Genomic DNA, 26,009 nt, shown 5'->3' with positions numbered 1-26,009 from the left:
AGTGGCAAGGCTTCGGGGATGGATGAGATCCGCCCTGAGTACCTCAAATCTCTGGATGTTGTTGGGCTGTCATGGTTGACACGCCTCTTCAACATTGCGTGGGGGTTGGGGACAGTGCCTCTGGACTGGCAGACTGGGGTGGTGGTCCTGTTAATTTTAAGCGTTACACTTTTTTTTTATCCACTTATAATCTTTAAGAAACATGTTCACATTGTCATCATGGACCATATTGTGTAGAATAAAAACAGTGTTTAAATCCGTTTGTAACGCAACAAGAAAAAGCAAAGCACCTACTTCTTTCTGGATGCACTGTAAATGTAGCGGCCATATTGGATTTTGATGTCAGGCAGGGATGAGGAATTTCAGACTTTCAAAATCAGAGTTTTGTCTTCATGGAACATTCCAGTTAATTTTCTGGAATTCTAGACTTTTGAGTGAACTGGAGTCAAAAAAACCAGTGCTATTATCTCACTGTTGTTATGGTCAAGTGTACATAGAGCAGAACAATTATTTGAAGGACAACAGCAAGTCCACCTCTGAATGACTCCAAGAAAACAAAATTACGATTTTGGAGGGGCTCGGTCAAACTGTGGAATCACAGCTGATTGAGATGCTGTTTTTTTTTTAACAGGCGTTACGTTTGTCTATATCTAGAAATTTGTCATTCCCCCTTTTGGAAAAAAAAAAAATCTTATTGTCAGTTTTTTTCCCAGAAAACTTTCTAAAAATGGTTTTAACCTCAATGGAGTTTTTTTTCCTCGTTAAACAGAAATATGGTATTCTTTCCTTTTTCAACCCCAAATTTATATTTGCAATCAACATGAACACAACACACTATAATCAACAAATGAACAAACTTTTATTTAAAGTCAGTCATTACAGATGATGACAAGACAGTCAGCAAGCACACATATGCTGAAAGTGGTTTGAATCTGTTCGTTGTTCAAATAGCAAGCAGTTACAGCAGAGAAATCAACTGTTAATTACAGCCTCTCACTTCCACATCTGTTTATTGCTCTTTACAGTTAAACTGAACCCCCTCCACCCATCCCACCCCATACACTGGATTATTAGAATATACTTCAGGAAGGTTAGTACACATTTCCAAGCAGTATTACAAACAGCTCAGTTTACATTTTCATAGGGCTCGACAGTCCACCAATACTCCATTCTCACTACAGGTGTTTCACTGAATTTTTGTCTGTGATATACATCAAACACCCGTTTTTTTTTCTCCATAGGACCTGAGCCAATGGAATCACAAACAAGAGAACAATTCCAACTGAAAGACTGAGAAAAACATAAAATAAGGATTATTGGATCATGGCTTTCACAACATGACATGATGTTTGTGAGGGGCTCTATTTGGATAAAAAAATAATTAAAGCACTCTTTATACTTTTTTACTAAATCTCACCCATCCACATCCATTAGCTTCCAGCCCGTCCTCCCAGCGTGTGCTTTGAATTATAGGCACTATGCACTCTTTAGTTCTTGACCAATGAAACCGTCAATACGGCTAATGAAAGTAGCCGAGGCAAACCTATTAATAAGACATAAAGAGTTCTTTTAATTGACTTACTTTTGTTACATGATAAAAACAAACATGTCTTCTGTTTACACTGATAAGTCACACACAAACATTAATAAAACCAGAATGCTGGGAAAAAAAGTGTCAACTGCTTAAATTAAGATTTTTTTTTTTTTTTTTTTTACAAGTGAATAATTCTGAAGTAAATCTTGATTAAATCCCACCTTGCACAGTCAAGCTATAACAGTAGTAATAGCTGTAGAATTAGAAATAAAGCGTTAGCCTGTTTCACATGCTGTGGTTAGGAATAAAGTCAGTCACTTAAAATCAGCCACTGTGGATTTTAGTTTGAAACAACAGTGAACTGAAACGAGTGTCGTCTCTCTGGAAGGGAACAGAAAACACACATGGCCTGAAGTCCAAGCATTCACACACACACACACACACACACACACACACACGTTCTAAGAACTGTAAAGTTTCCAGTGTGACCTAGACAGAGACAGTGTTTATTTTTTGCCTGATTGTAAATGTTTGACCAACATGTGCACTGAGGGCATTACAGTGTCTACACCACACCCTCGATGAAACCGGTGTCCAGGTGAACGATGAGCATTCGCAGGAAGGACATCTCCTTGCGGGTGTTCTCAAAGATGATCCGCGGGTCGTCGGACTGGCAACGGAGGCAGTTGGGAGCCATCACCATGGCCAGGTTGTTCACGTCCATCTTGGTTATGGCGACGTTGGATGGCTGGGCGAATACCTGGAGATTGATGCAGGTGTAAGAAGAAGGTATGAGGAAGGCTCACTGCGTGCTCCAGCTGTGTATAGACTAACCTTTAATCTAACAAACTTCAACAAACTAAAACTAATCTGAAAATAAATACAGCCGTTCTGTGAAGGCCTCAGATGTCTCTTACGTTAGTGGACAAACCGGCCAAGAAAACACATGTCTTCGAGTGGCCCAGTCAAAGACCTACTTCCAACTGAGAATCTGTGGCAAGACTTTGATGTTCCAAAATTCTCCATCTATTCTGATTGAACATGAGCTATTTTGAAATGAATATTTCTGTCTGTTAAAGTGCAAAACTGGGAGAGAAAAGGGCCTGAAGCTGTAATTAAGAGAAAGGAGGAGGGCTGAAAACAAACTTCACCCAACAATTTTATGATTTTTATTTACTGAAATCATATTCCTTCAGGTTCACAATTAGGAGCTACTTCGTGTTGTTCAGTCACATAAAATCCCAATGAAACATGTTTCAATCTGTGGTTGCAATGTGGAAGATCCCCACACACTTTCCATTACAAATTTCCATATTTTTCAGAATAATATTTCCAGATTTTTTCCCCAGCATTTTTCATAACATTCTGAACCTTTTAATACAAAGTATTAACCCTGAACCTGCTTGAATAGTAGCCAGGTCCCGTTATATGAAGGCTCCACAAATAACACCCAACTGGATGCTAAAACCAGCTTCTGAGTTTACAGAGTGTAGGATGGGGCCATTTCACTCAGATGAATCCTGTTTCAAAATCTATGATTCTTCATCTTGCCAAATAAGGAATGGAGTGTCTTAGAATAAATGCAGATTCTTTAAACACAGTTTGTCAACTTCTGTACCTTTGTCAAGAACCCTTGTTTTAGTGCTTTGTTTTACCTTTTAGACCCAGTTAAAAACCACAGGCCCAGTTTAATTTGAATTTAAACTAGTCTAGAGAGCAAACAGGAACTAAAAGTCCCTTTTCTCATTTTGAGAAAGTATGAATCCAGTCAGTAAGTCAACATCAAACTGCTGAACTATAAATTTGGCAAATCAAAGATTACACTTGTCAAATTAATATAAAACAATGTGAAACCAAAGTGAAACAACTGCTTTTAAAGCACAATCAGGAGGAGAAAACTCTGGAAAATCCTATTTTCTCAATGTCCTTTTTTTCCATGTGTTTACAGACCTAGAGAAGGATAATATACTAGTTCCAGACTTTTCAAGACTGCATAAGCACCATGAAGCTGTCAAAAATGTGGAAAAACCTCACTGGGTTTAAATACAGTCTCAAGGCAATGCGAGATGATCAGAGATCCTGATTAGGTTTAAGCAGGGAAAACACTGTGGCCGTTACCTGAAGGAAGTGGATGAAGTAGCACAGAACCAGTCTGTTCAGTTCTGGTAGAGACTGCACCACAGCAATGGCTGCCACCGGGTCGTCACAGTTACTGATGCATTGCTTGTAGAAGTCCATTGGAATCAGGGGCTCCTCCAGCTCACGATACCAGAGCTTCATCAGAGAGGCTTCATCAAGAGGGAACAGCGTGTTAGACGTATTAGACAGAGCCGTGTGTGTACATGTAAGCAGTTCTTTGGAAAATGAATCCAAACATACCAGGAACATTAGGGTCAGAGAGATTCTCTGGAATCCTCCACTGGTCCACTTGGAGCTTTAATGCATTGACTTCGTCAATGTCTCCGGGCACTCTGAGGACGATAAACAAAACAACATCAGGGTTATGATACGTCTTAAAAAGCCATTAAGAGTCTTATATATAATCATCTCAATGTTGGGCCTTAAGAAGTTTTAAATAATCTCTGATGTTCCTTTTTAGTTCTTAAATGACATCAAGTCCAATCCTAAATTCATGCGTTGTTGTTACTCCGGCTGAGGTACTTGTGCGATATTGCCGTGACAAACGTAAAGACATGGACATTTACACCAGAATGAATTCTGCTCCTGAAACTGGATGTTTCTGGTTTGTTTAGGGAAATGAAATCGAAAGGATCTTTTTACGTTATCCGCTGCCAGCTTCTTCATCACAGAAAGGTCCAGATTAAATGAGGTTTGGCTTAAAATCGGGGATTTCCACAGTTGGACAAAACCTGTCATCAATACCTGACAGGGGCTGAACATATGCATTTCTTGAATGAATATAATCCAAACCAAAAGAGTCCAGATGCATTTTTCAAATGATGATTTCATTAATCAAGAACAAACTGCTATCCAAGGCCACTTATTTTATATTTTTTAAACATTTTAGAGGTGGAATTGCTGGTGTGCTTCAGATCACTGTCCCTTTGCATAACCAAAATCTGCTTGAGCTTAACCTAACGAAGGCTGGTGGCTGGAGATTCCCCGTCACAATTTTCGGGTAGAAAACAAAATTCATGATTCCAAGAAATACAGCAGAGTGTCCGGATCAGGAAGCAGCTCCAGATCATCACACTACCGCCACCATGTTTGACTATTGGTATAATGCTCGCTCTTTAAAATGCTGTGTTAAATTCCCATTTTTGTCTCATGAGCCCACCGAATATTTTCCTTAAGGTTTTAGGGATCACTAGAATGTTCTTAGTAAATGTGATCTTTGTGTTCCTTTTGCTCAGCATTGTCTCTTTCTTACTTTAGGGTCATGAACACTGGCATTAACTGAGGCAAGTGAAGGCCTGCGGTGCTTTAGATGATGTTCTGGGTTCTTCTGGAACCTCCTGGATGGGTCGTTGGTGGGTAATTTTAGTAGGGCGGCTACTAAACACAAGGTCCACCGCTGTTCCAGGTTTTCTTCATTTGAAAATCTCAGGAATGACTTTGTAACTCTTTCCAGACAAAGAGATGTCAATGACTTAGGTTTTTCGTCTATTCTTGAACTTCTTTGGATCAGACCATGATGTGCTTAAGCCTACTTCATGTTGTTGGACAGGTTCTATTAAATGATTTCCTGAGTCAGCAGGTCTAGAAATAATCAGGCCTGGGTTTGGCTTGTGAAAGACACAATGTGGTTAAATGCAGAACACTTATGAGTAAACAAGAGGGGGTAATTACTTTTTACCAAGGTCAGGTTGGTTTGGACAGCTTATTTCCCTATGAGTAAAAGAAATCTTCATTTGAAAACTGCAGTTTGTATTCGGTCAGGTTTCCTCTTCCTGATAATCAAATTAGTTTGATGATCATAAACATTTAAGTGTGACAAAAATGCTTATCTAAAAGGGGGCAACTAACTTTTAGAAACCCCAAACCACAGTTACACGCTGTGGCCACAAGAGGGACCTCTGCTTCTGTTGCACTAATTTCTTAGAAAGCTTTGGGAGAACATTTGTTGCCAATTGGTGCAACATAAACACACATAATTAAATGAACTTGACTTAAAATCCGGCTCTTAAACACAACCAGTTGATGCTAACAGTCCTACTTCTACTTGGAGATGAAAACCATCACATAATAACATTGTCATAACCAAACATGTTCTCCACAAATGTTCCTTTGCAGAAGAGAAGGTTGACAGAAAGGGGATTAGTTTTGTAAACATGAGATCACGTAGAATTCAATCTGACTGAAGAAACTCTCCACAAATACACCTCTGAGAGGCCCCCACGCGCTCGGCAGCTTGGATAGTAATGTAAACACGTATCACAGAGGATCAAATTGCACAGTGCAGCTCACAGGAGGAAAGCAGGGCTGTGTTTGTTCTGTCTGTGTTGTGTACTGTAGACAGGCAAGGTTTGCTTAGAAATAAAAAGGAATCAGAAGACCACACAGACATTTGTTTATACACACTATAGATACAATGGAACCCACACACATGTACTTTGTGAGAAACTCCTAATTTGCTAGACTGCAGCTCTGTCGCATCACCCATGTTGAGGCATGTCATTGGCTGAGTTGGGTCTACCTTACCTGAAGATGCCCTCTGTCTGAGCCCCACCCAGAGCCAGGACATACTGGGACAGCTGAACCTGCACCCAGGGTAGCTTCCTGTCTGGGAAGAGTTCGCTCTGCCTTTCCATCACTTCCTCAAGAGAGCTGCCAAAAAGGGATGGGGTGATGATGGCCCGTCTGCTGTGGTCGATCTCCTCCAAGGTGGGTTTACGCAGACCCTGGAGGGGGACAGGGAAGCAGAGAAACATTTACAATCCAAGTTTGTCAGAAGATTCTCTTACTAATCATGGCTGTGCCTGCAGCAGCTCTGCTATGACTGGCTCTGTGTTTACGTCTCTACCTGCCACTGTTTCAGATACCTGTAATTATGTCTGCCTCTGAGACGGCGACCAGGATGATTCAGATGAGATTCTCACCTTTCAAGCTGATATGTTCTAGATCATGTAGACAGGGTCCCTGCACATTATTCATTTCAAGATTACACTCTCCTGAGTTCTGAGTCCTTTCAGCCCATTTTGAAAGTATAAAACCTAACCCATATGACAGATAAGCTTCCCAGTGGCCAGACTTTAAATATAAAAGCTGCATAAAACAGAGGATGGACAAAACTGATGAATGGATGGACAAAAGGGCAAACAAATGGTCAGATAGATGGATGAGGAGATGGATGAACAAAGAAAACATGGATGGTCAAATGGAGGATGGATGGATGGATAAAAGGATGGATGACAAAATGAATGGATGGACAATCAGACGGATGCATGGATAAGGGGACTGATGATCATAAAAAGATGGACAAACAACTGGACAAGCAGATGAATAGATGGACAAAGAGACAGATGAACAAACAGTGAGATGTTCATCTATGGATGGGTGGATGAACAAAAAGAGGAATATATGGGATTGATGGATAACAGATGAACATTGTGATTGACAAAAGATGGATGAGGGATAGATAACTTAAAACCGTGGAACTTGAACAACCTTAAATCAAATTTCAAACTTTTACAGACTGCAAAAAAACCTCGAGTGGAGGTAAAACTAAGTTTTCTCTGGCCCGCTTACCTTTTTGCCCCCAGTGATCGCCACCTTGAGGAGCTTCCGATGGCAGAACTTGGCATACGTGCTGACAGGAAGGCCTGGGGAGAACAGAACGACCAAATTCAGGACCAGAAAAAAACCCCAACTTCTCAAGAGACAATTCACAAACCCTTGCTTTATCCTCAAAGATCCTGAAGTAAAAACTTTGGAGCGTCAGACAACGTTCAATGCACAAAAAAACTAATGATTTAAATTCTTTCCCACGAACATGAACAGCAGTGTTTTTATTTCTCACAGATGTCAAACAGGAGGCAGAGTTTGGGAGGCAGGCGGTGGTAACTAGAGAGACATGTTGATGGTGCGGCGCCGGCATATGGGGATTAGAGCATACCCGGTTAAACTGTCAGGCTGAGCTAAGATTTACTGCTGTTGAACAAAAGCCTGAGAGGCCGGATCCAACACAGCCATCCAACATGCAGATGATTCATCAGCATACACATGCTTAAAGAGGCACAGGGGCTTCCTGTCTGATACCTGCACTGAGCGGCCACAGCAGCCCTAAGATCTGTTTCTGAACAGAAATACATTACAAGTGCTGCTTCCCAGGAACCGGATGTACCTCAGGAAACCCGAGACACTGAAGTATTGGACCCATTCCGGGAAAAAAACTAAACCCAGAAAGTCTTTCCACCTCCAGCTCTCGAAATAAAAAAACAAAAAAAGAAACTCCTGTCATTCAGCATGGAAATAATCCCCATCTTTCATCTCTGATGTAACTTGAACCAAACACTAGACTCCTGGGGGATTTGTTGTTGTTCTTAGGGTCGTCCCTGAAACAAGCACTTGAGGCAGGACCATGTGGAGAAGGTTTCTGAAGGGATTTATAAAGTAACGAACTCTCTGCAGCATGTCCCCTGAAGTCAAAGCTCTCAGATTTATTGCAAACAGGTGACTTCTGTGTGAGCTGTTAATCTGACTAACGTCATACTATAATTATATCTTTTCAGACAGATCAGACCAATAATTTGCACTTGATCTCGACATTCTTCTCTCCCGTAAAAGCTCCCAGCTTAGAAGCTGAACACTTACTGGGAGAGAAGACTTAAAGGATAGCCCACTGGGCTGGTGCTGGTTTAACACAACTGTTGCTGTATATGTGCATCAGTTTCGTTGCCATCGGTGCAGCAACAATCAAGCAACCAATGCCTGGGAGAAACAGGGGCTCATTAGAGGCTTGAGTGTACTGTACCAGACTGGGAACACCATGACACCAAACAACACAGGCTAAATCTAAACTCAACAAACACACTGAGCTATTTAAGGATGATGTAAAGGAGACAACCTCTGTCTCATCCTGGCTGTTCATGGTGAAAACAAACCACTCTGGGTTCCAGGCTAGAGCGGTTCAGAAGCCCTGACCTTTCCAACCAGAAGTCTCCTGTCTGTATACACAGCTCCCAGTGCTGCTGATCACAGCTCCTTGATGACCTGATCAGCTACTACAGGTCCTTCTCAAAATATTAGCATATTGTGATAAAGTTCATTATTTTCCATAATGTCATGATGAAAATTTAACATTCATATATTTTAGATTCATTGCACACTAACTGAAATATTTCAGGTCTTTTATTGTCTTAATACGGATGATTTTGGCATAGAGCTCATGAAAACCCAAAATTCCTATCTCACAAAATTAGCATATCATTAAAAGGGTCTCTAAACGAGCTATGAACCTAATCATCTGAATCAACGAGTTAACTCTAAACACCTGCAAAAGATTCCTGAGGCCTTTAAAACTCCCAGCCTGGTTCATCACTCAAAACCCCAATCATGGGTAAGACTGCCGACCTGACTGCTGTCCAGAAGGCCACTATTGACACCCTCAAGCAAGAGGGTAAGACACAGAAAGAAATTTCTGAACGAATAGGCTGTTCCCAGAGTGCTGTATCAAGGCACCTCAGTGGGAAGTCTGTGGGAAGGAAAAAGTGTGGCAGAAAACGCTGCACAACGAGAAGAGGTGACCGGACCCTGAGGAAGATTGTGGAGAAGGGCCGATTCCAGACCTTGGGGGACCTGCAGAAGCAGTGGACTGAGTCTGGAGTAGAAACATCCAGAGCCACCGTGCACAGGCGTGTGCAGGAAATGGGCTACAGGTGCCGCATTCCCCAGGTCAAGCCACTTTTGAACCAGAAACAGCGGCAGAAGCGCCTGACCTGGGCTACAGAGAAGCAGCACTGGACTGTTGCTCAGTGGTCCAAAGTACTTTTTTCGGATGAAAGCAAATTCTGCATGTCATTCGGAAATCAAGGTGCCAGAGTCTGGAGGAAGACTGGGGAGAAGGAAATGCCAAAATGCCAGAAGTCCAGTGTCAAGTACCCACAGTCAGTGATGGTCTGGGGTGCCGTGTCAGCTGCTGGTGTTGGTCCACTGTGTTTTATCAAGGGCAGGGTCAATGCAGCTAGCTATCAGGAGATTTTGGAGCACTTCATGCTTCCATCTGCTGAAAAGCTTTATGGAGATGAAGATTTCATTTTTCAGCACGACCTGGCACCTGCTCACAGTGCCAAAACCACTGGTAAATGGTTTACTGACCATGGTATCACTGTGCTCAATTGGCCTGCCAACTCTCCTGACCTGAACCCCATAGAGAATCTGTGGGATATTGTGAAGAGAACGTTGAGAGACTCAAGACCCAACACTCTGGATGAGCTAAAGACCGCTATCGAAGCATCCTGGGCCTCCATAAGACCTCAGCAGTGCCACAGGCTGATTGCCTCCATGCCACGCCGCATTGAAGCAGTCATTTCTGCAAAAGGATTCCCGACCAAGTATTGAGTGCATAACTGTACATGATTATTTGAAGGTTGACGTTTTTTGTATTAAAAACACTTTTCTTTTATTGGTCGGATGAAATATGCTAATTTTGTGAGATAGGAATTTTGGGTTTTCATGAGCTGTATGCCAAAATCATCCGTATTAAGACAATAAAATACCTGAAATATTTCAGTTAGTGTGCAATGAATGTAAAATATATGAATGTTAAATTTTCATCATGACATTATGGAAAATAATGAACTTTATCCCAATATGCTAATATTTTGAGAAGGACCTGTATGTAGAGTACCTTGCAACACTATTCCTGTTAGTATTCAGGCTCCTTTAACTTGAACATTTTGTCATATTACAGCCACCAAACTTGAATGTGTTTTATTTAGTTATAAGTGACAGATGAAGATGACGTAGTAAATAAATGTGAAGTGGAGGGAAAATTATAAAAGGCTCCAGTGATTTTATAAAAGACTGAAATTGTTGCTCATTCGTTTTTGTGAGATATCTTCACCTCATTTAGGTTGGATGGGGAGTGAGTGAACATCAACCTCTAGGTCTTACCACAAATGTAAAAGGATTTTGAATAGAACTTTTTAACTAATGAGTGTCCGTTGATCGTAAATATTTCCCTGTAGCTCTGGTGACATTTTTCCAATCATTGTCTTTGTGGAAAGTGAACCTCCTCCCTGTCTCAGGTCTAACAGGATTTGTCCTCCATTCACCTCTTCATCACCTCTGACCAGCTGCTCTGTCCCTGCTAAGGCCTCCTCACAGTATGATATTACCACCATCATGTTTCAATGTCGGGAAAATCTTGTCGGGTTTTTAGTTTTCCAATATTTTGCATGTAAGCTTAAAAGTTCAGTTTTGGTCTCATCTGACCAAGGTACCTTCTAAATAGCTTATGCCAGACTACAAACAGGACTTCTCATGGCCACTCATCATTAAAGACCAGATTCGTAGCGATGACAACTAACAGTTGTCCAGTCAACAGCAGTGCATCTCTGCAGCTCCTACAGAGTTACCATAGGCTTTCTGGCCTATTCTCCTGATTAATGCCCTCCTGGTCTGGCCTGTCAGCTTAGGTGGACCGCTACTTCTCTCTAAGTCTGCAACAGTCCCATACTCTATGTTTAAAGACATAGATGTTTAAAGCTTGTGATATTGTTTTAGAACCCAGTCGACCCGTAAACATCTCCACAACCTTATCCCTCACCTGTCTGGCGCGGTCCTTGCTCTTCAAAATGCTGTTTGTTCATTGATGTTCCTAACAATCTTATCAGGTGACTTGTAAAGACAACTGGTTACACTGGATTTTATTTAGCAGTATCAGGGTAAAGAGGGCTGAATGGAAATGCTCACTGCACTGTGAATCCTTATCCTTTCACTTCACAATGCTGCCCTAATTTATGTTGAAGTTTGTGGTTGTAACGTGACAAATTGTGAAAATTACTTTTGCAAAGCTGCTGCACATGTTCCAGCTCCTCTATCTTTCGACCAGTGGGCTTTTCCTTTGACCTCTTAGTCAGCTCCGCTTTGTTGTGTGTGATTCTGAATCACTGTAGCACAATGTGAGGCCACTGTTTGGGGTGTCTAGTGATAAATGATTGGGTTCCTGTTGACATCCTCCGAGTCAAAGGATCTGGTCAAATGAAGGCACGTGCTGATGATGCTTTTTAATGAAAGTCTGACAAACAAGAAATTCAGCCAGTGTGATTCACAGTGTGGACCATTGTGGCTGTAAAGGACCATCTGAAATTCTCGTCCTACCATTTTTTCCCCCTGTGCAGCTTTCTGTGAAACCCACTCATTGTGTGTGCCAGTACATCAGCACGCACTCATCTGACAAACTACACAGGCCTGAACTTTCCATCCCACTTACAGCAGTCACTCTACAGGGAGCAATATGTTTGATTTGTAATGGTTCTGCACTGCTTTGTGACTACAGACAACTTCTGGAGAGAGTGGAAAAACATGCGTGGGACTCCCAGCCTACTTTAGTCGTTATCCAACAGCAACGCTTGTGCAAGTGGGAATTGCTGAGGATCGTTTCTTGGAAAAGCAACATCCGAAGCTTATTTTGAAAATGAAGATGAGTGAAGAAACATACCTTCTTCCTCCTCTGTGTTCTGCTTCCGCTTCTTTCGGGACTTTGAATTCTTCTTCAGTTTTAGTTCCTGCTGTTCCAAAATAAACTGTGTCACTATGAAAACAAAGAGAAAAAAACATTAATTTCCAGGTGAAACAGAGAACAAGCAGCCATTATTTGAGCTTAAATCTGTACTAATACAGCACGAACTTACAGGAAATGATGATGAGATCTGAATTCTAATGACAAATATCACTGACACTGGAGTAAACAGACAAAACAGGGAGGTGCAGACAGAAAGAAAGGTGACCCACCCTGTGCCTCAGTCTGAGACTCACATTTCTTGTCGCTGTTGGGCTCCGTGTGTCTCTGAATGTAGCCCTCCAGGTAGCAGCGAAACTTCGGTGAAGGTGCAAAGAAGGCTAAGCTGACAGCCATGAGGTCCCACCCTGCCGCCAGGCTTCGGGGGCTGGCGTTGCCTGTGGTCTGCCTCACCAGCTGTACGTACAGCTCGTCCCGCAGCCCTGGCATGTCCCAGCACTTGGTGACGATGAGCAGGGCGCAGTGGCGGCGGTCAAGTCGCGAAGGCCTGTCTCCCATGTAAGCCTGCACGAGCTTGAACATCTCGCAGGCCTCCTTCCTGATGGCACGGTCGCTGGTGACCAGCATAGGCTTCTTGATGGACCCGCGGTTCCAGGACAACATGTTGGCGATGGAGACGCGTCGCCGGAACAGCCCCTGCGTGTGCATGTTGAGGTGCTTGCTGGCCCAGTCCTCCATGCCCATGTCGGGAGGTGGAGGTTGCCGCAGGGTAGCATAGGAGAGCTGGTAGGAAGATCCTCTTTGTCCTCCTGCTCCATCAGCTCCTTCTCGGTTGTCATGGCTGGCAGAGCGATGTGGACCTAGAGAAGCAGTCCGTCCATCCACCATGCCTTTCTTCCTGCTCTCCAGCTGAGCCTGCAGCTCTAGGGTTCCCGCCTGCAGGGCAAGAAGAGAACAACGGGAATCAGAGAGGTAGTGGATACAATGGGGGAGAGGCAGACAGAGATACAAACTCTTAGTGTAGCTGTATTTTTCATTGTGTCACATTAAGAGCTAAGCTGCCTTTTGCCTAACACTCTCCCCCTCTGCAGTGCCGGAACTCATGGGGAAACTGTAGCAGAATCGGAACATTCATTTCCTAATGCTGGATGTGCAACCAGAAAGAAATAAGTCCTCATAAACATAATCCTAACCTCTGCTCTTCCCTACATCAGACTCCAAAAAAACCCCAAGCTTTACTCTTTACAGACATCCCTCTGAACTTTGCGGTAGAGTAGGCAGGAGCGCTGCCTCTTTCTATGAGACGGCCAGTATCTCAGAGATGTTCCACATACAGCCAGGAACAGCAAACACAACGAGCCAAAACCCAAAGTTCTGCTTTTTTAGTAGAACATTAAATGCACCAGTATCTCATGTCACTGGGCCTTTGGGTAAAATGAAATGATGGCTGCCAGGAAAACAGGTTTTCTATCATCAGCGGAAACCCAGAAGTTAAAATCAACATGGTCCATGTTGTTGAGTAAGGGATGTTACCTTCTAGAGGGCCGGTTTTACAGCAACATATATTTAGGTTTTAAAAAGTTATAATTACAAATCTGCAACCATTTTCACGCCTAGGGATTGGTACCTTTCCCATTTGAACCGATACGGTACCGATGCACCGGTACCCGGGAATCGGCATCAGTACTCAACAGTACCAGTTTTTGGTGCTTTTTTGTGTGTTTTTATGTGGTAATAAATGTTAATTTGTTTAATAATAAAATCTCTAAATGTTTCAATTTAACTTATTTATTTTTGAATATAAAAACTTTAATAAATATATAAAAAACAACATCCAGCTGCTTGAATTGTAACATCTGAGGTGTTTCAAACAGTTCTTCTCCCATGTTGCTGGCTGCAGACGACGAGACGCTAACAGATGCAGGCGCGCCAACGGTGCTGAATGCAGGAATGCAAAAAATTGTGCAGTCTTCAGCCTTGAAAAGAATCTTGTGCTTAACCAGGTGCTTCCTCAGATTAGAAGTATTCCCGCCGCTGGCCTTGCACGTCTGGTCACCAATATTGCAGCGAGCGTAATATGCATCGCATTTTGAAAAGTGGAGCCATACTTTAGAATGCTTTCTATCAGCTGTGCTTGCTTCGTTGGAGTGATGTGACGTTCAGCATACAGCGCACATGCTCATTGCTCACTGTTTGTTTTTGTCACGTCATGACGGCAGGCTGTGCGGCGCTGCGTGCGAATTGGCTGCGTTGGGAGAGAGGAGGAAGGTCAGTGTGTTTCTTGCTTGAGGACGAAACAATAAGTGGTGCACAAAACATTTGCTCACTTTATTTGGTACATGTTTCCAGTTAAGTTGTTGTTTACCATTAGTGCAATGCCTTGATTATTATATTTAATGGTGCAGTTGGAGATTTTTTTTCTTCTGCCAAAGCAACTCGAGTTCACTTTTTTTTCTTCTATTTTGATTTATTTTGCTTTCTTTATTTTGTTTCTATATCATATATAGCAATAAAATGCTATTAATGCACACAACACTTAAACTAAAGAACTACATGGGTATTTGATACTTTATACCTAATTTTCTGAAAAATATATACATAAAGAGATTTTTGAACATACTGTGGTTCGCACCTTTTAAATAAAAATATTAATCTTACTTAATACAGATAATTTAGCTTTAGTTATAAATTTTACTCACACATGCTGGGTTTCCCAAAAATCGATAGATTTAACACTATATTAAGGATAAAATTGCTAGTTCTTTGAAATATGCACATTTTCAAATACGGATCCTGAAGATTTGGTTCCCTTCAAAGAACCATAAGTCCCTTCCTACTTAGTTGACGGTACCCGCAGCTACTGACGTCATTATGCTTTTCTGCGTGCAATGCTGCGTTCATGTCCGGCATGGAAAATCGCCCACTCTTCCACTCCCTCAATGTCGCCATGATGCTTTTAGGTACCGAAATTTGGTACCGTTTGAGTTTAAGTGAATAGATATTCGGTAAAACCAACAGAATTCGGTCGGTACCTGTAAAGGTACCGAATTCAGGACCCATCCCTATTCACGCCTTACCGATCCTACAGCTTAAAGCTCTTAATGAGGTGCCAGAGAGAGCACTAGATTGACCAGAGTTTCCTCCAGCTGTATGGGGCATAAAGTGGTGCAATGTTCCCCTTCCCCTACATGTTGCTGAAACTTTATTCTTGCTTACAAAAACAGACAAATTTGGGTGTTTGAAAATATTCCCTGTAGCAAAAAAAGAGCTCCACCTATTGTTCTTTTAAAGGTAAAGCAGTCAAAAACTCTCCAGTTGGTGAGCTACAAGCTGCATGTGTAAAGCAGCAGACTGCAGGCTGGTTAACCAAACAGATAGCCTTACTAATTCACCAGATAAAATCACCATATTATAAGAGGATTGTTTTATCAATAGCAGAAGTTACATTTTAAGACTTTTAAACCTTTTTAAAGACCACTATTATTTCAATTTAATACCTACATAAACTGTGAAAATTACTTAAACAACCTAAATGGTTTGTAAGTTTTATTTGACTTGCTTCATAATATAATAAAGTTAAATATACAGGTCCTTCTCAAAATATTAGCATATTGTGATAAAGTTCATTATTTTCCATAATGTCATGATGAAAATTTAACATTCATATATTTTAGATTCATTTCACACTAACTGAAATATTTCAGGTCTTTTATTGTCTTAATACGGATGATTTTGGCATACAGCTCATGAAAACCCAAAATTCCTATCTCACAAAATTAGCATATCATTAAAAGGGTCTCTAAACGAGCTATGAAACTAATCATCTGAATCAACGAGTTAACTCTAAACACCTGCAAAAGATTCCTGAGGCCTTTAAAACTCCCAGCCTGGTTCATCACTCAAAACCCCAATCATGGGTAAGACTGCTGACCTGACTGCTGTCCAGAAGGCCACTATTGACACCCTCAAGCAAGAGGGTAAGACACAGAAAGAAATTGCTGAACGAATAGGCTGTTCCCAGAGTGCTGTATCAAGGCACTTCAGTGGGAAATCTGTGGGAAGGAAAAAGTGTGGCAGAAAACGCTGTACAACGAGAAGAGGTGACCGGACCCTGAGGAAGATTGTGGAGAAGGGCCGATTCCAGACTTTGGGGGACCTGTGGAAGCAGTGGACTGAGTCTGGAGTAGAAACATCCAGAGCCACCGTGCACAGGCGTGTGCAGGAAATGGGCTACAGGTGCCGCATTCCCCAGGTCAAGCCACTTTTGAACCAGAAACAGCGGCAGAAGCGCCTGACCTGGGCTACAGAGAAGCAGCACTGGACTGTTGCTCAGTGGTCCAAAGTACTTTTTTCGGATGAAAGCAAATTCTGCATGTCATTCGGAAATCAAGGTGCCAGAGTCTGGAGGAAGACTGGGGAGAAGGAATTGCCAAAATGCCAGAAGTCCAGTGTCAAGTACCCACAGTCAGTGATGATCTGGGGTGCCGTGTCAGCTGCTGGTGTTGGTCCACTGTGTTTTATCAAGGGCAGGGTCAATGCAGCTAGCTATCAGGTGATTTTGGAGCACTTCATGCTTCCATCTGCTGAAAAGCTTTATGGAGATGAAGATTTCATTTTTCAGCACGACCTGGCACCTGCTCACAGTGCCAAAACCACTGGTAAATGGTTTACTGACCATGGTATCACTGTGCTCAATTGGCCTGCCAACTCTCCTGACCTGAACCCCATAGAGAATCTGTGGGATATTGTGAAGAGAACGTTGAGAGACTCAAGACCCAACACTCTGGATGAGCTAAAGGCCGCTATCGAAGCATCCTGGGCTTCCATAAGACCTCAGCAGTGCCACAGGCTGATTGCCTCCATGCCACGCCGCATTGAAGCAGTCATTTCTGCAAAAGGATTCCCGACCAAGTATTGAGTGCATAACTGTACATGATTATTTGAAGGTTGACGTTTTTTGTATTAAAAACAGTCAGTCAGTCATTTTCTACCGCTTATTCCATAGTGGGTTGCGGGGGAGCTGGTGCCTATCTCCAGCAGTCTATGGGCGAGAGGCAGGGTACACCCTGGACAGATCGCCAGTCCATCGCAGGGTATTAAAAACACTTTTCTTTTATTGGTCGGATGAAATATGCTAATTTTGTGAGATAGGAATTTTGGGTTTTCATGAGCTGTATGCCAAAATCATCCGTATTAAGGCAATAAAAGACCTGAAATAATAAATCTAAAATATATGAATGTTAAATTTTCATCATGACATTATGTAAAATAATGAACTTTATCACAATATGCTAATATTTTGAGAAGGACCTGTAATTGTGTCAAAGTAAGCTCGCGTTTTACACCTTTGGCATTCAAGTCAAGTAATTTTACATCTATATTTTCTAATTTAAACACCTTCTTACAGCAAACAATAAATCTTAACAGTGTAAAGACTGTTAAAGACGCTGCAGGAACCCTGTAAATGTAGCGGGTTTTCGATATTTTATTACTTTATTGAAATCTTCTGGACAGGAAAAATGCCATTTTGTTTTGTTGTGTATTTTTGATGTACATAAAATAGCATATTTCTGGTACATTAAAAGTAAAGTACAAATAAAATGTCTATTTAAAAAATATTTATTTTCTATTTTTTAAAAACTAAGTTCTTGTTAGATGATTTTGATTTACATTTTTAAGCAAATATCTAGATGCAGTGAAATTGGGGTATTTTAACCCAATATTAACATACATAGTCTCATACTGGCCCATGTCTATAAACCATTGGGAAGCTTTCTCAACTTATATAGCAAAATAAATTAGTGCATCCTTTGGAAAAATATATCACCGTGGATTGTCAGTACAAACAGAAGATCTGGATTTATCCAAAACCAAAACGCATACGCTCGACCTATCACCAGGTCTGAAGAACATTCCAGCACAGACTTAAGGGGCCCTCTCAAAGCTCTTCTGATGATTTCTAACATGTGACAGCTACAGTGGTACTACCAGGTTTGGGTACCGAAATGCTTCTCTTCTCTTCCTCCTCCTCACAACCCTGCCAATCCTGGGCCATATGGGCCACAGTGGTCCTCCTTCCTGACCAAAGGAGGCCATGTCCTGAATCTCTCCAGCCTGGCATGGGCATCGCTACCCAAGCACAGAGCTGGCATATGAGTTTAAAGTGCCTGCAGTGAGGAGCAGATGGGCAGCAGTAAGAGGATGATGGCTGTTGTTGGAACTGTGGCCATTACAGTTAGCAATGCTCAGCCCATTTACTGTCCGATGTCTCGGGACCATTTAAACCCCGTTCAGGTGAGACTTTATAGCAAGACTAATGAATCTGTGTCAAGTTGCTAGGCTTGAGTAGTCCTAGCACAGCAAACCCCTGACTCAATTACGGCCCTCAGCTGATAAAAGGCCAGAGTAATGCCCACCTCTACGGTCTGGGTCCACACCTTAATATCTTGGGTTAATTGTATCTTACTATGCCCCACCCTGAAAAATTGGCGTTATAAATCTCTACAGAATAGCCTCTGGCTGCTCCTTCAAACTCCTTCTGGGCCTTTTATATTCATGATAAGGAGCATATATTCGAAAAAAGGACCTTGGTCTCCTAATATCGGAAACGAACTATAAAATACAATAATTATAAATGATTTTTATTCTTTACAAATAGAAGTATGTGAGTCTTCTTGAGGAATCCGACTTTCATGGTTTAATGGGCGTTAACACGATGTAAAAAGGTGCAATGTTTATAAAAACAACAAACTTCAGGGCTTTCTCTATGTGCTTCCTATTACATCTAAAAGTGTTTCAAGAGGTTAAATATAATATTACTTTTATAAAGTCTGTAGAATGAAAGTATTGCAATATGCATTTTTCACTCTGCAAGCTTAATTATGACCAAATGTCCTCAGTGTTTGGGATATTTAAATATATATAATTTAATTAGTCAGCAGGTACAGTTCTGCTCTGCCAAACAATCTGTTCATTGTGCCTTTGAGGAACCAGATACATGCACATCTAAAAATTCCTACTGCCCAAAGACAAAAACAAAGATGCTTTATTCAAGCATGACCAGGCCTCATTTCTTTCCTACAGCTAATCTAGAGAGAAATCAGTAATCACAGCTCAACCAGCGCAAATATATTTAAGCATGTTTAAGCTTTTTAATTACATAGTAAAGACAGCGTTAGTTAAGCTTCAGAGTGTTATTTGTACAGCAACAGATTACAAATGCATCAACAAATAGACCGCTCACTGGACAATTTGCCACTTGATCGGTCCTGATCTTGTTCCACCAATGAGCACATAGTGCATAATCACTGCCAGGTGAGCACAGTGCAGCAATGGAGCACACAACCAACATACAGAGGCTTCAGTCCTTCACACAGCTCTCCTGGGTTCGAGTCCCGACCCCGGAGACCGGTGCTGCAATTCTTCCCCCTCTCTCCGCCCCACTTCTTGTCTGCTTACTTTCAAAAATTAAAAAAAGCACCTAAAACTAGCAGGTTTCCTTATCAGTGAGCTGTTTAAAGCCAGACTTTAGGCAGACAGAAGGAACTGAACATTTTACAACAAATCTCTGTCAGAGCTTTTAACCTCTGCCTATCATGGAGCATGGATTTGGAAATGTTGGCAGCTTTTTTAAAAGCTAAGGAGTTACCCCTAAAACACACCGCTCACAACCACCCCTACACCCTCCGATACGATTTCTTTAAAAAATGTACTCTGACGAGACGGCGACCGGACTCGCGAGATTGAGCAGTCACGCAAGAATATGTACCAGAAATCCTAAAACTGTTCTGTTCTCTACTTCGACAATCAATTGGCTCGTCGTCCATCTTGGAAATTACCCAAGCGAAATTATTTGCGAGCAAACGCAATCCGAAATTGCAAAATGCTTACGTTGCTATTTGACCATTTTAGTTTGTATTTCCCCCAAAGCAGACGTGTTTTACTTTGCCACCGTGTCTCACTTCCTGCCTGACTCATGACATTTCTGTCAAATTGCACCGTAGGTCCGACCAAAATAGACCCCTGGTCTATCTTGGTCTTTCTTTGTTATTATTGGAGGCGCAGCAACGAAGAAGCATGAACAGTCTGTGCAGCCCCATTCACTTCAACATATTTTAATTGCCACAGACATCAAAGCGACTCGATTTTTCCCCTGGATAGTATGCCAAATCTGATCCAGTGTGTTTTGGGGGTTAGGGTAAGGGTCTACAGCAGGGATGTCCAACTCCAGTCCTCAAGACCCAGCATCCTGCATGTTTTAGAGAGATCCTTGTTTCAACTTGAATTACATAATCAGCATGTCACCAAGTTCTGCAGAGTAGTGAACCGATCACTTGATTCAGGTATGTTGAACAAGGGAAACATCTAAAGCACGACATTGGCTGTAGATTTTTTACATTACTGATCTACATGTTTTGGGAAATACACAGAGATTTACAGGTAGTAATGCTAACAATGCTAGTCACCAATAGAAGATGCAAACGATGTTGGTTTTGTTTGGAAATATTAGTAAACAGGACAACCTTGTTTTAAAGGAACTGCTCTCTAACACAGCAGTTTGATGTCATAAAATAAATAATTATTGCAGCTACTGACAGGAAGAGAGAAAGACATAATTAACAATCAGAGATCAGAAATCGGCCACAATGCTCTGATTGGTGCATTTCTAAAACCAATAATTATAATAGGAGGTTACCTGTGATTGTGGTCCTGGGGTCTCTGGTGATGAAAGGCTGGCCTGGCTGTTTATGCTCATCTCCAATGTATCCACCTTTTCATAGGTTCTTTTTTGCCTTCCTGGTATTTCCAGAGGGGTCAGAACAGGGGGGCCACAGTTACTCGTCCCCTTTAGTGACCGTGGAGCACTGCCCATGTCCTCTTGTGATGGACACCTGCCCGCAGAGCTCCCTCCTCCTCCAAACCACCTGAGTGAGTCTGCAGGGGAGCGTGTCCGAGGTACAACACCTCTGTCCCCCATTTCTGGGTCCAGCCCTGCTCTCACCTCTCTCATGGTGTTGGAGCGACTCACCACCTCCCTCATTTCTGCCATTAGTCTCTCGTTTAGGGCGCATAGCTCCCCGCTGCTGCCTACTGACCCCGGCCTGCCTCCTGCGCCTCCCACTCTCCTCCTGCTCTTTCTTCTCAAGCTTGGAGAGGGTCCTGTGGAGTAGCCAGAGTCTTGATAGTTTGCTGTGGCCTGTGGGGTAGTGGATTGGAAATCCTGTGAGGCTTGGCTGCTCTGCCTGCTGTGCCGTGCATCCATGGCACGCTGCACAGTGGCCTCCAGGATTCGCCAGTTATGCTTTTTGTCCAGTGAACTCGGGCCCGGGGTTCCTAGCTCTCTGTCCCTTAACTGGCCTCGAGACTGTTGTGAAGGGTGTGGCTGGGGCAGATTCAAAACACGATCTTGTCTGGAGGTAGGGGAAGCAGCTCGCGTAGGCAGAGGAGAGCTGGATGGGAGCCCTTGTTTGGGGTCCACATTGACCATGTGCTTGATGCACTCCAGACCGGCTGGGCTGTAGTCAGAGGAAGAGGGGTCTCTCCGGTGTCTAGACCCCAGATGAGATGAAGCAGGGTGCGGGAGAAGTCTAGGCTTTTGGAGACTCTGGGTAGGTGTCAAACGAGACAAATGTTGTCCATTATACAGGTGTGCCCCCTCTACTTCCATATCTGTAGGGGGTTCGTCATATATGGGACATTCTGACACTGGCTCATCGTAGATCGGGGCAGTGCAACCATACGGAGGAGAGACTGGGCGCGGGGTGCAAGTCTGTGACCTCTGGAGGAGCGGACTGGGGTGGCCAGCGTCCGATGTCAACAAACAGAAGCTACCATTGCTGCCTTTTCTAATGTGATGAGCCTGACGCCCATCACTGGCCATTTTGCCAGAAGGGGCTGTTTTATATCCCTGGCTGGAGCTCGGGTGTCCTCCATGGGAAGCAGTGCTGGCTTTGCTGGGTGCACTGTGCTGTAAATGTTGCTGCAGTGGTGGGATGGGCTGGCTGCGCTGCATGCTGTTCACCTTCACCAACATGGCTGCTTTAGAACCGGGTGCTGGCTGCCATCTTTGAGAATTATCCCTGGAAAGACATAAATGAGATTTAAATTCAATAAAAATAGTACAGCATCTGAAAGCTAAACAAACTGTCATAAAAGCGGCATCATTATATATGGTAACTACAGGCACGAGAGGGCTGAGAAAATCTCCAGCAATCCATGAAGTCTTTTCCAAACATTCCCTTAACGTCTAAAGAACTGAGTCCATTTTCAGTCTCGCAGTCAAGCCAGCCTCGTCAATACCACAACACAATAACTCATGTGTTGTGCAAATCAAGAACCTAAAAATACAGAGTGACTGAACAAAACACATCTTTCCTAAGGTCCCGTTAATAGGTGTGACTCGTGTCTGGGGAACATATTGGCAAAATATTTACTTGGAGTCTAATGTATATGATCAAATGCCAACCTGCTGCATCACTGATGGGGCATCTGAAGTGTGAATCAGACCACAGGTTTCTGAAGGGCAACTCTCCCGCTTTTAGGGTTGAATGACCGGCCAACTACAACGCCAAGAGCCGGCTGCTAATCCTAGCAACGAAAAACAATCTGCCTTCAATCTGGTCATGCTGCGCTGGTCTGCTGGTGCCCTATAATCCTCCACTGCAATCTCATCCCTCAGCTGATCAAAAAGTTTCCCATCGTAGACCAACTTCTGAGTCTAAAACCAGCACTACAAGTCACACGCCCTTCATTCTACTCCGAGAAACATGTAAATTAGCACCAAAGATTTTTTTTTTGGCAAATGGGTTTAAATTGAGGCCAGGCAGACTTACCTTCCCACACTTCAACCTGGTCCAATACGGTAATTAATTTGATCAAAGCTGATCATCTGGGTAAATCCAACCAAACAGCTCAGCACGGAGCTCAGAACTTGTGTTTAAAAGCGTCTCTTCATCAAGAACACTGACTTGAGAGTTTAGCTGTAACAGCAGGAAGAGGACGCTGAGGGAGGAGAGTAGGAGGTGGAAAGACCCCCTCCTTCTGCCCCCTCCGTCTCTATGGAACAATGCTGAAACAATTCCCCCGAGGTCCCTCACACCAACGGCAAACTTCCTTTAGTCTTCCCAGCTATTGCATGGGCCTCCATCTCTCTATCGGGACCCCGTCTGTGCCCCACCCTCCCAATACAGAGTGAGTCATGCTGCCTCAGTCATTTGAATGTAAACACACACACTCATCCTCAAACAGTCCCACAGATTCACCATCCAGGCATGGCCTGTTAACAGCTGGGGCCTCAGCCACCTGGCACACCACCCAACCACGCTGCCCTGATCTCCAGTGAAGAATCCAAAGCCCCTTCCTCACCAAAGCCAACTAGGACGTTTTACTGTCCACTTAACACATCCATAGACACACACGTGTGAACATCAGCTCTGACAAAACGCCACTGTTAAACTGTTACAAGCCAGTGTGTTTGGTTACACAGGGTGGTCAGGTGACAAGCGGCCGCTATAAACACGTGGAACTGTAACCTGCTGTCTTTGAAACAGAGGCTGTTTTCTCACACTGGTCTTGCCAAACAGGAAGAGGAGCCACCTCGGCAGGTGAGGAACAGCCGACTGTTTTAGCGCTGCTTCGTTATCAGAGGGACAGCGCGCGAACAAAACGACAAGGCTGGCCATCTTAAACGGTCCCACCAACAAATCCCAGCCTGTTGCTCAAGCACAAAACCACCTCTGGGGTTAATGTAATTGCCTTGTAAATAACACATGACTGTGCTTCTCCATGTGTGGGTTGTGTCAGTGACTAACTTGGCGTGGATTGACCCTAAGAAAGAAGTGACCACTGCTTCCTGTGTGTGGAGAATAGTGGGAGGGTTGGAGAGAGGGTTTCCCTATATTCTGTACAAACAGGAAATGCTTTATATCATGTTCGCACGCTGCATTCATTTGAGTGGGACTTTTATACACATGTAGAAAAAAGTAATGCCTAATTGTGACGTGGAAGGAAAATGAGGCGAGGGTTTTACAAACAAAATTGAGAAATAAAATGTGGCAGGCATTCGTATTAAGCCAGCTTTACTCTGATACTTGTCAATAAAATCCAGAAGTCACCTAATTAGTAAACAAAGGCCATCTATGTGTATTTAGTGTCAGTATAAATGCAGCTGTTCTGTGAAGGCCTCAGAGGTTTGTTAGAAAACATCAGTGAACAAACAGTGTCATGAAGACCAAGGAACACAGCAGGCAGGTCAGGGACAAGGTTGTGAAGAAGTTTAAATTAGGGTTAGTTGGAAAACAAGCTTTGAACTTTGATCTCAGGCAGTTCCTGTTTGAACCATCATCCGAAAAGGAATGGAGTACAGCAAAACTGCAAACCAACCAAAATACACCAGTCCACCTAACCTGTCAGCAAAGACAGTTGAAGATAGATTCAGCTAAATACAGGACAATGCTGGAAAGAAAACAGAAATGGTACAGATCAAACGATATTATGAGCTAGAATGGCTCAGTCAAAATCCAGACCTAAATCCAGTTGAGAATCTGTGGCTAAATATATGTTTACAAATGCTCTCCACCCATTCTGACTGAGGCTGAGCTATTTGGCGAAGAAGAACGGGCCAAATAATTACTCTATAGATGTGTAAAGCTGCCAGAGACATAACCCAAAATACATGCAGCTGTAATTGCAATAAAAGCTGGTTCTGCAAAGTATTGACCCACTGGGGTTATATACACCACATTTTTTTATTTTTATTAGTAATTGTTTTGAAAACCATGGATAATTTTCTCCTACGTTAAATTATGCACTATTTTGTGTTGCCTAATACATTTGTTATGATGTGCCAAATTATGCATTCACTGTAACATAAAGCTGCACAGGTTTTCAAGGCTGTTTTTTATCCCATTACACAACAAACACATACCAGTGAAACCCAGGTTAATGAAAAGTCTGAGTAAATTCTTCACCAAAAAGGAAAACCAATACAGCGCAATGCTGAGAAAACCCACAGCTAAAATGCATGGGGTGGCGGTTTTAGCGTGAAGGAGAAAGAGAAACGAGAGAGTGAGTGTGTGTAAATGAGAAGGGGTGGGGATTAGTCGTGGGAGAGTGCAGCGAGGGAATGAGCGGGAAGGCTGAAATTCCTCAGGGCTCATTCAGGGGGCTTTGTAGCAGTGGGGCGAGCCCAACACAATGCATGGCTTTGCCATCGTCACGGAGACGCCTCCCTCAATGGTAGCAATGGAGATCAAGGCACAGACAAAGAAAGAGCCATCTTTGACCTCTCATTAGTCCGGCAGCATCCAGGTTACGTAATGCAGAGCAGGCCTGGGTGTCATTCTAACCACAAAGAAAGTTGTTCAGAAAGGGTGTGCTATTAGCTGGGAGGTTGCCTGTCAAGAGTTAGCTTAGGAAGGGCATTAAACACAACTATTTATCACAGAAGTTTAAAAAGGCATGTTTACAGACGGATCATTTCTATTGTGGATTTTCCTCGGGCACGCTCAAAACACATTTGTCACATCTGGACAGTTCTATAGGAAACAGCATGTATTTGCAAATCCTTTCATTCAGAGCTAGGAGCTTGCATGTGATGAAGAAATTTTTGGTATAAAAAGTTTAGAGATCCTCTGGCCCTAAATGAGGTCATCTGATTGATTCTGATGAAACAATTCAGGCTAACTGTCAGCAAATCTCAACTAGCCTCAGCTCCTCTGGTGCCTCTAAATCACATACAGTGCCTTTCGCTTTTCGGATGTTTCTTTCGCATTTGTACCAAGCCACCCTGGGTCAATACTTCGCAGAACCACATTTTCATGCAATTACATA

The 26,009-nt window shown here is 42.8% G+C and overlaps 1 protein-coding gene across 3 annotated transcripts in view; it reads right to left on the bottom strand.

Annotated features, from left to right (window-relative positions):
• Nucleotides 1-840: 840 nt before the first annotated feature.
• arhgap46a (Rho GTPase activating protein 46a) overlaps nt 841-26,009 on the bottom strand; it is a 48,824-nt gene continuing 23,655 nt past the window's right edge. The window contains exons 1-9 of one of the 3 annotated variants that reach the window (XM_047347615.1): nt 23,012-23,138; nt 20,875-22,258; nt 12,452-13,115; nt 12,159-12,251; nt 7,244-7,317; nt 6,197-6,396; nt 3,914-4,005; nt 3,653-3,822; nt 841-2,294 (exon numbers count right to left, since the gene is read on the bottom strand). In XM_047347615.1, coding sequence (XP_047203571.1) covers nt 2,100-2,294; nt 3,653-3,822; nt 3,914-4,005; nt 6,197-6,396; nt 7,244-7,317; nt 12,159-12,251; nt 12,452-13,115; nt 20,875-22,212 — 2,826 coding nt within the window. In that variant the 5' untranslated portion in view covers nt 22,213-22,258; nt 23,012-23,138 and the 3' untranslated portion in view covers nt 841-2,099. Of the gene's footprint in view, nt 2,295-3,652; nt 3,823-3,913; nt 4,006-6,196; nt 6,397-7,243; nt 7,318-12,158; nt 12,252-12,451; nt 13,116-20,874; nt 22,259-23,011; nt 23,139-26,009 lie in introns of those variants that run through there. The other 2 variants (XM_047347614.1, XM_047347613.1) reach the window with 2 other exon arrangements.

Source organism: Girardinichthys multiradiatus, chromosome 20 (genome assembly GCF_021462225.1).
Source record: "Girardinichthys multiradiatus isolate DD_20200921_A chromosome 20, DD_fGirMul_XY1, whole genome shotgun sequence".
NCBI lineage: Eukaryota > Metazoa > Chordata > Actinopteri > Cyprinodontiformes > Goodeidae > Girardinichthys > Girardinichthys multiradiatus.
Note: the sequence above shows the minus strand (reverse complement) of the source record. Positions and strands in the feature narration are given on the sequence as shown.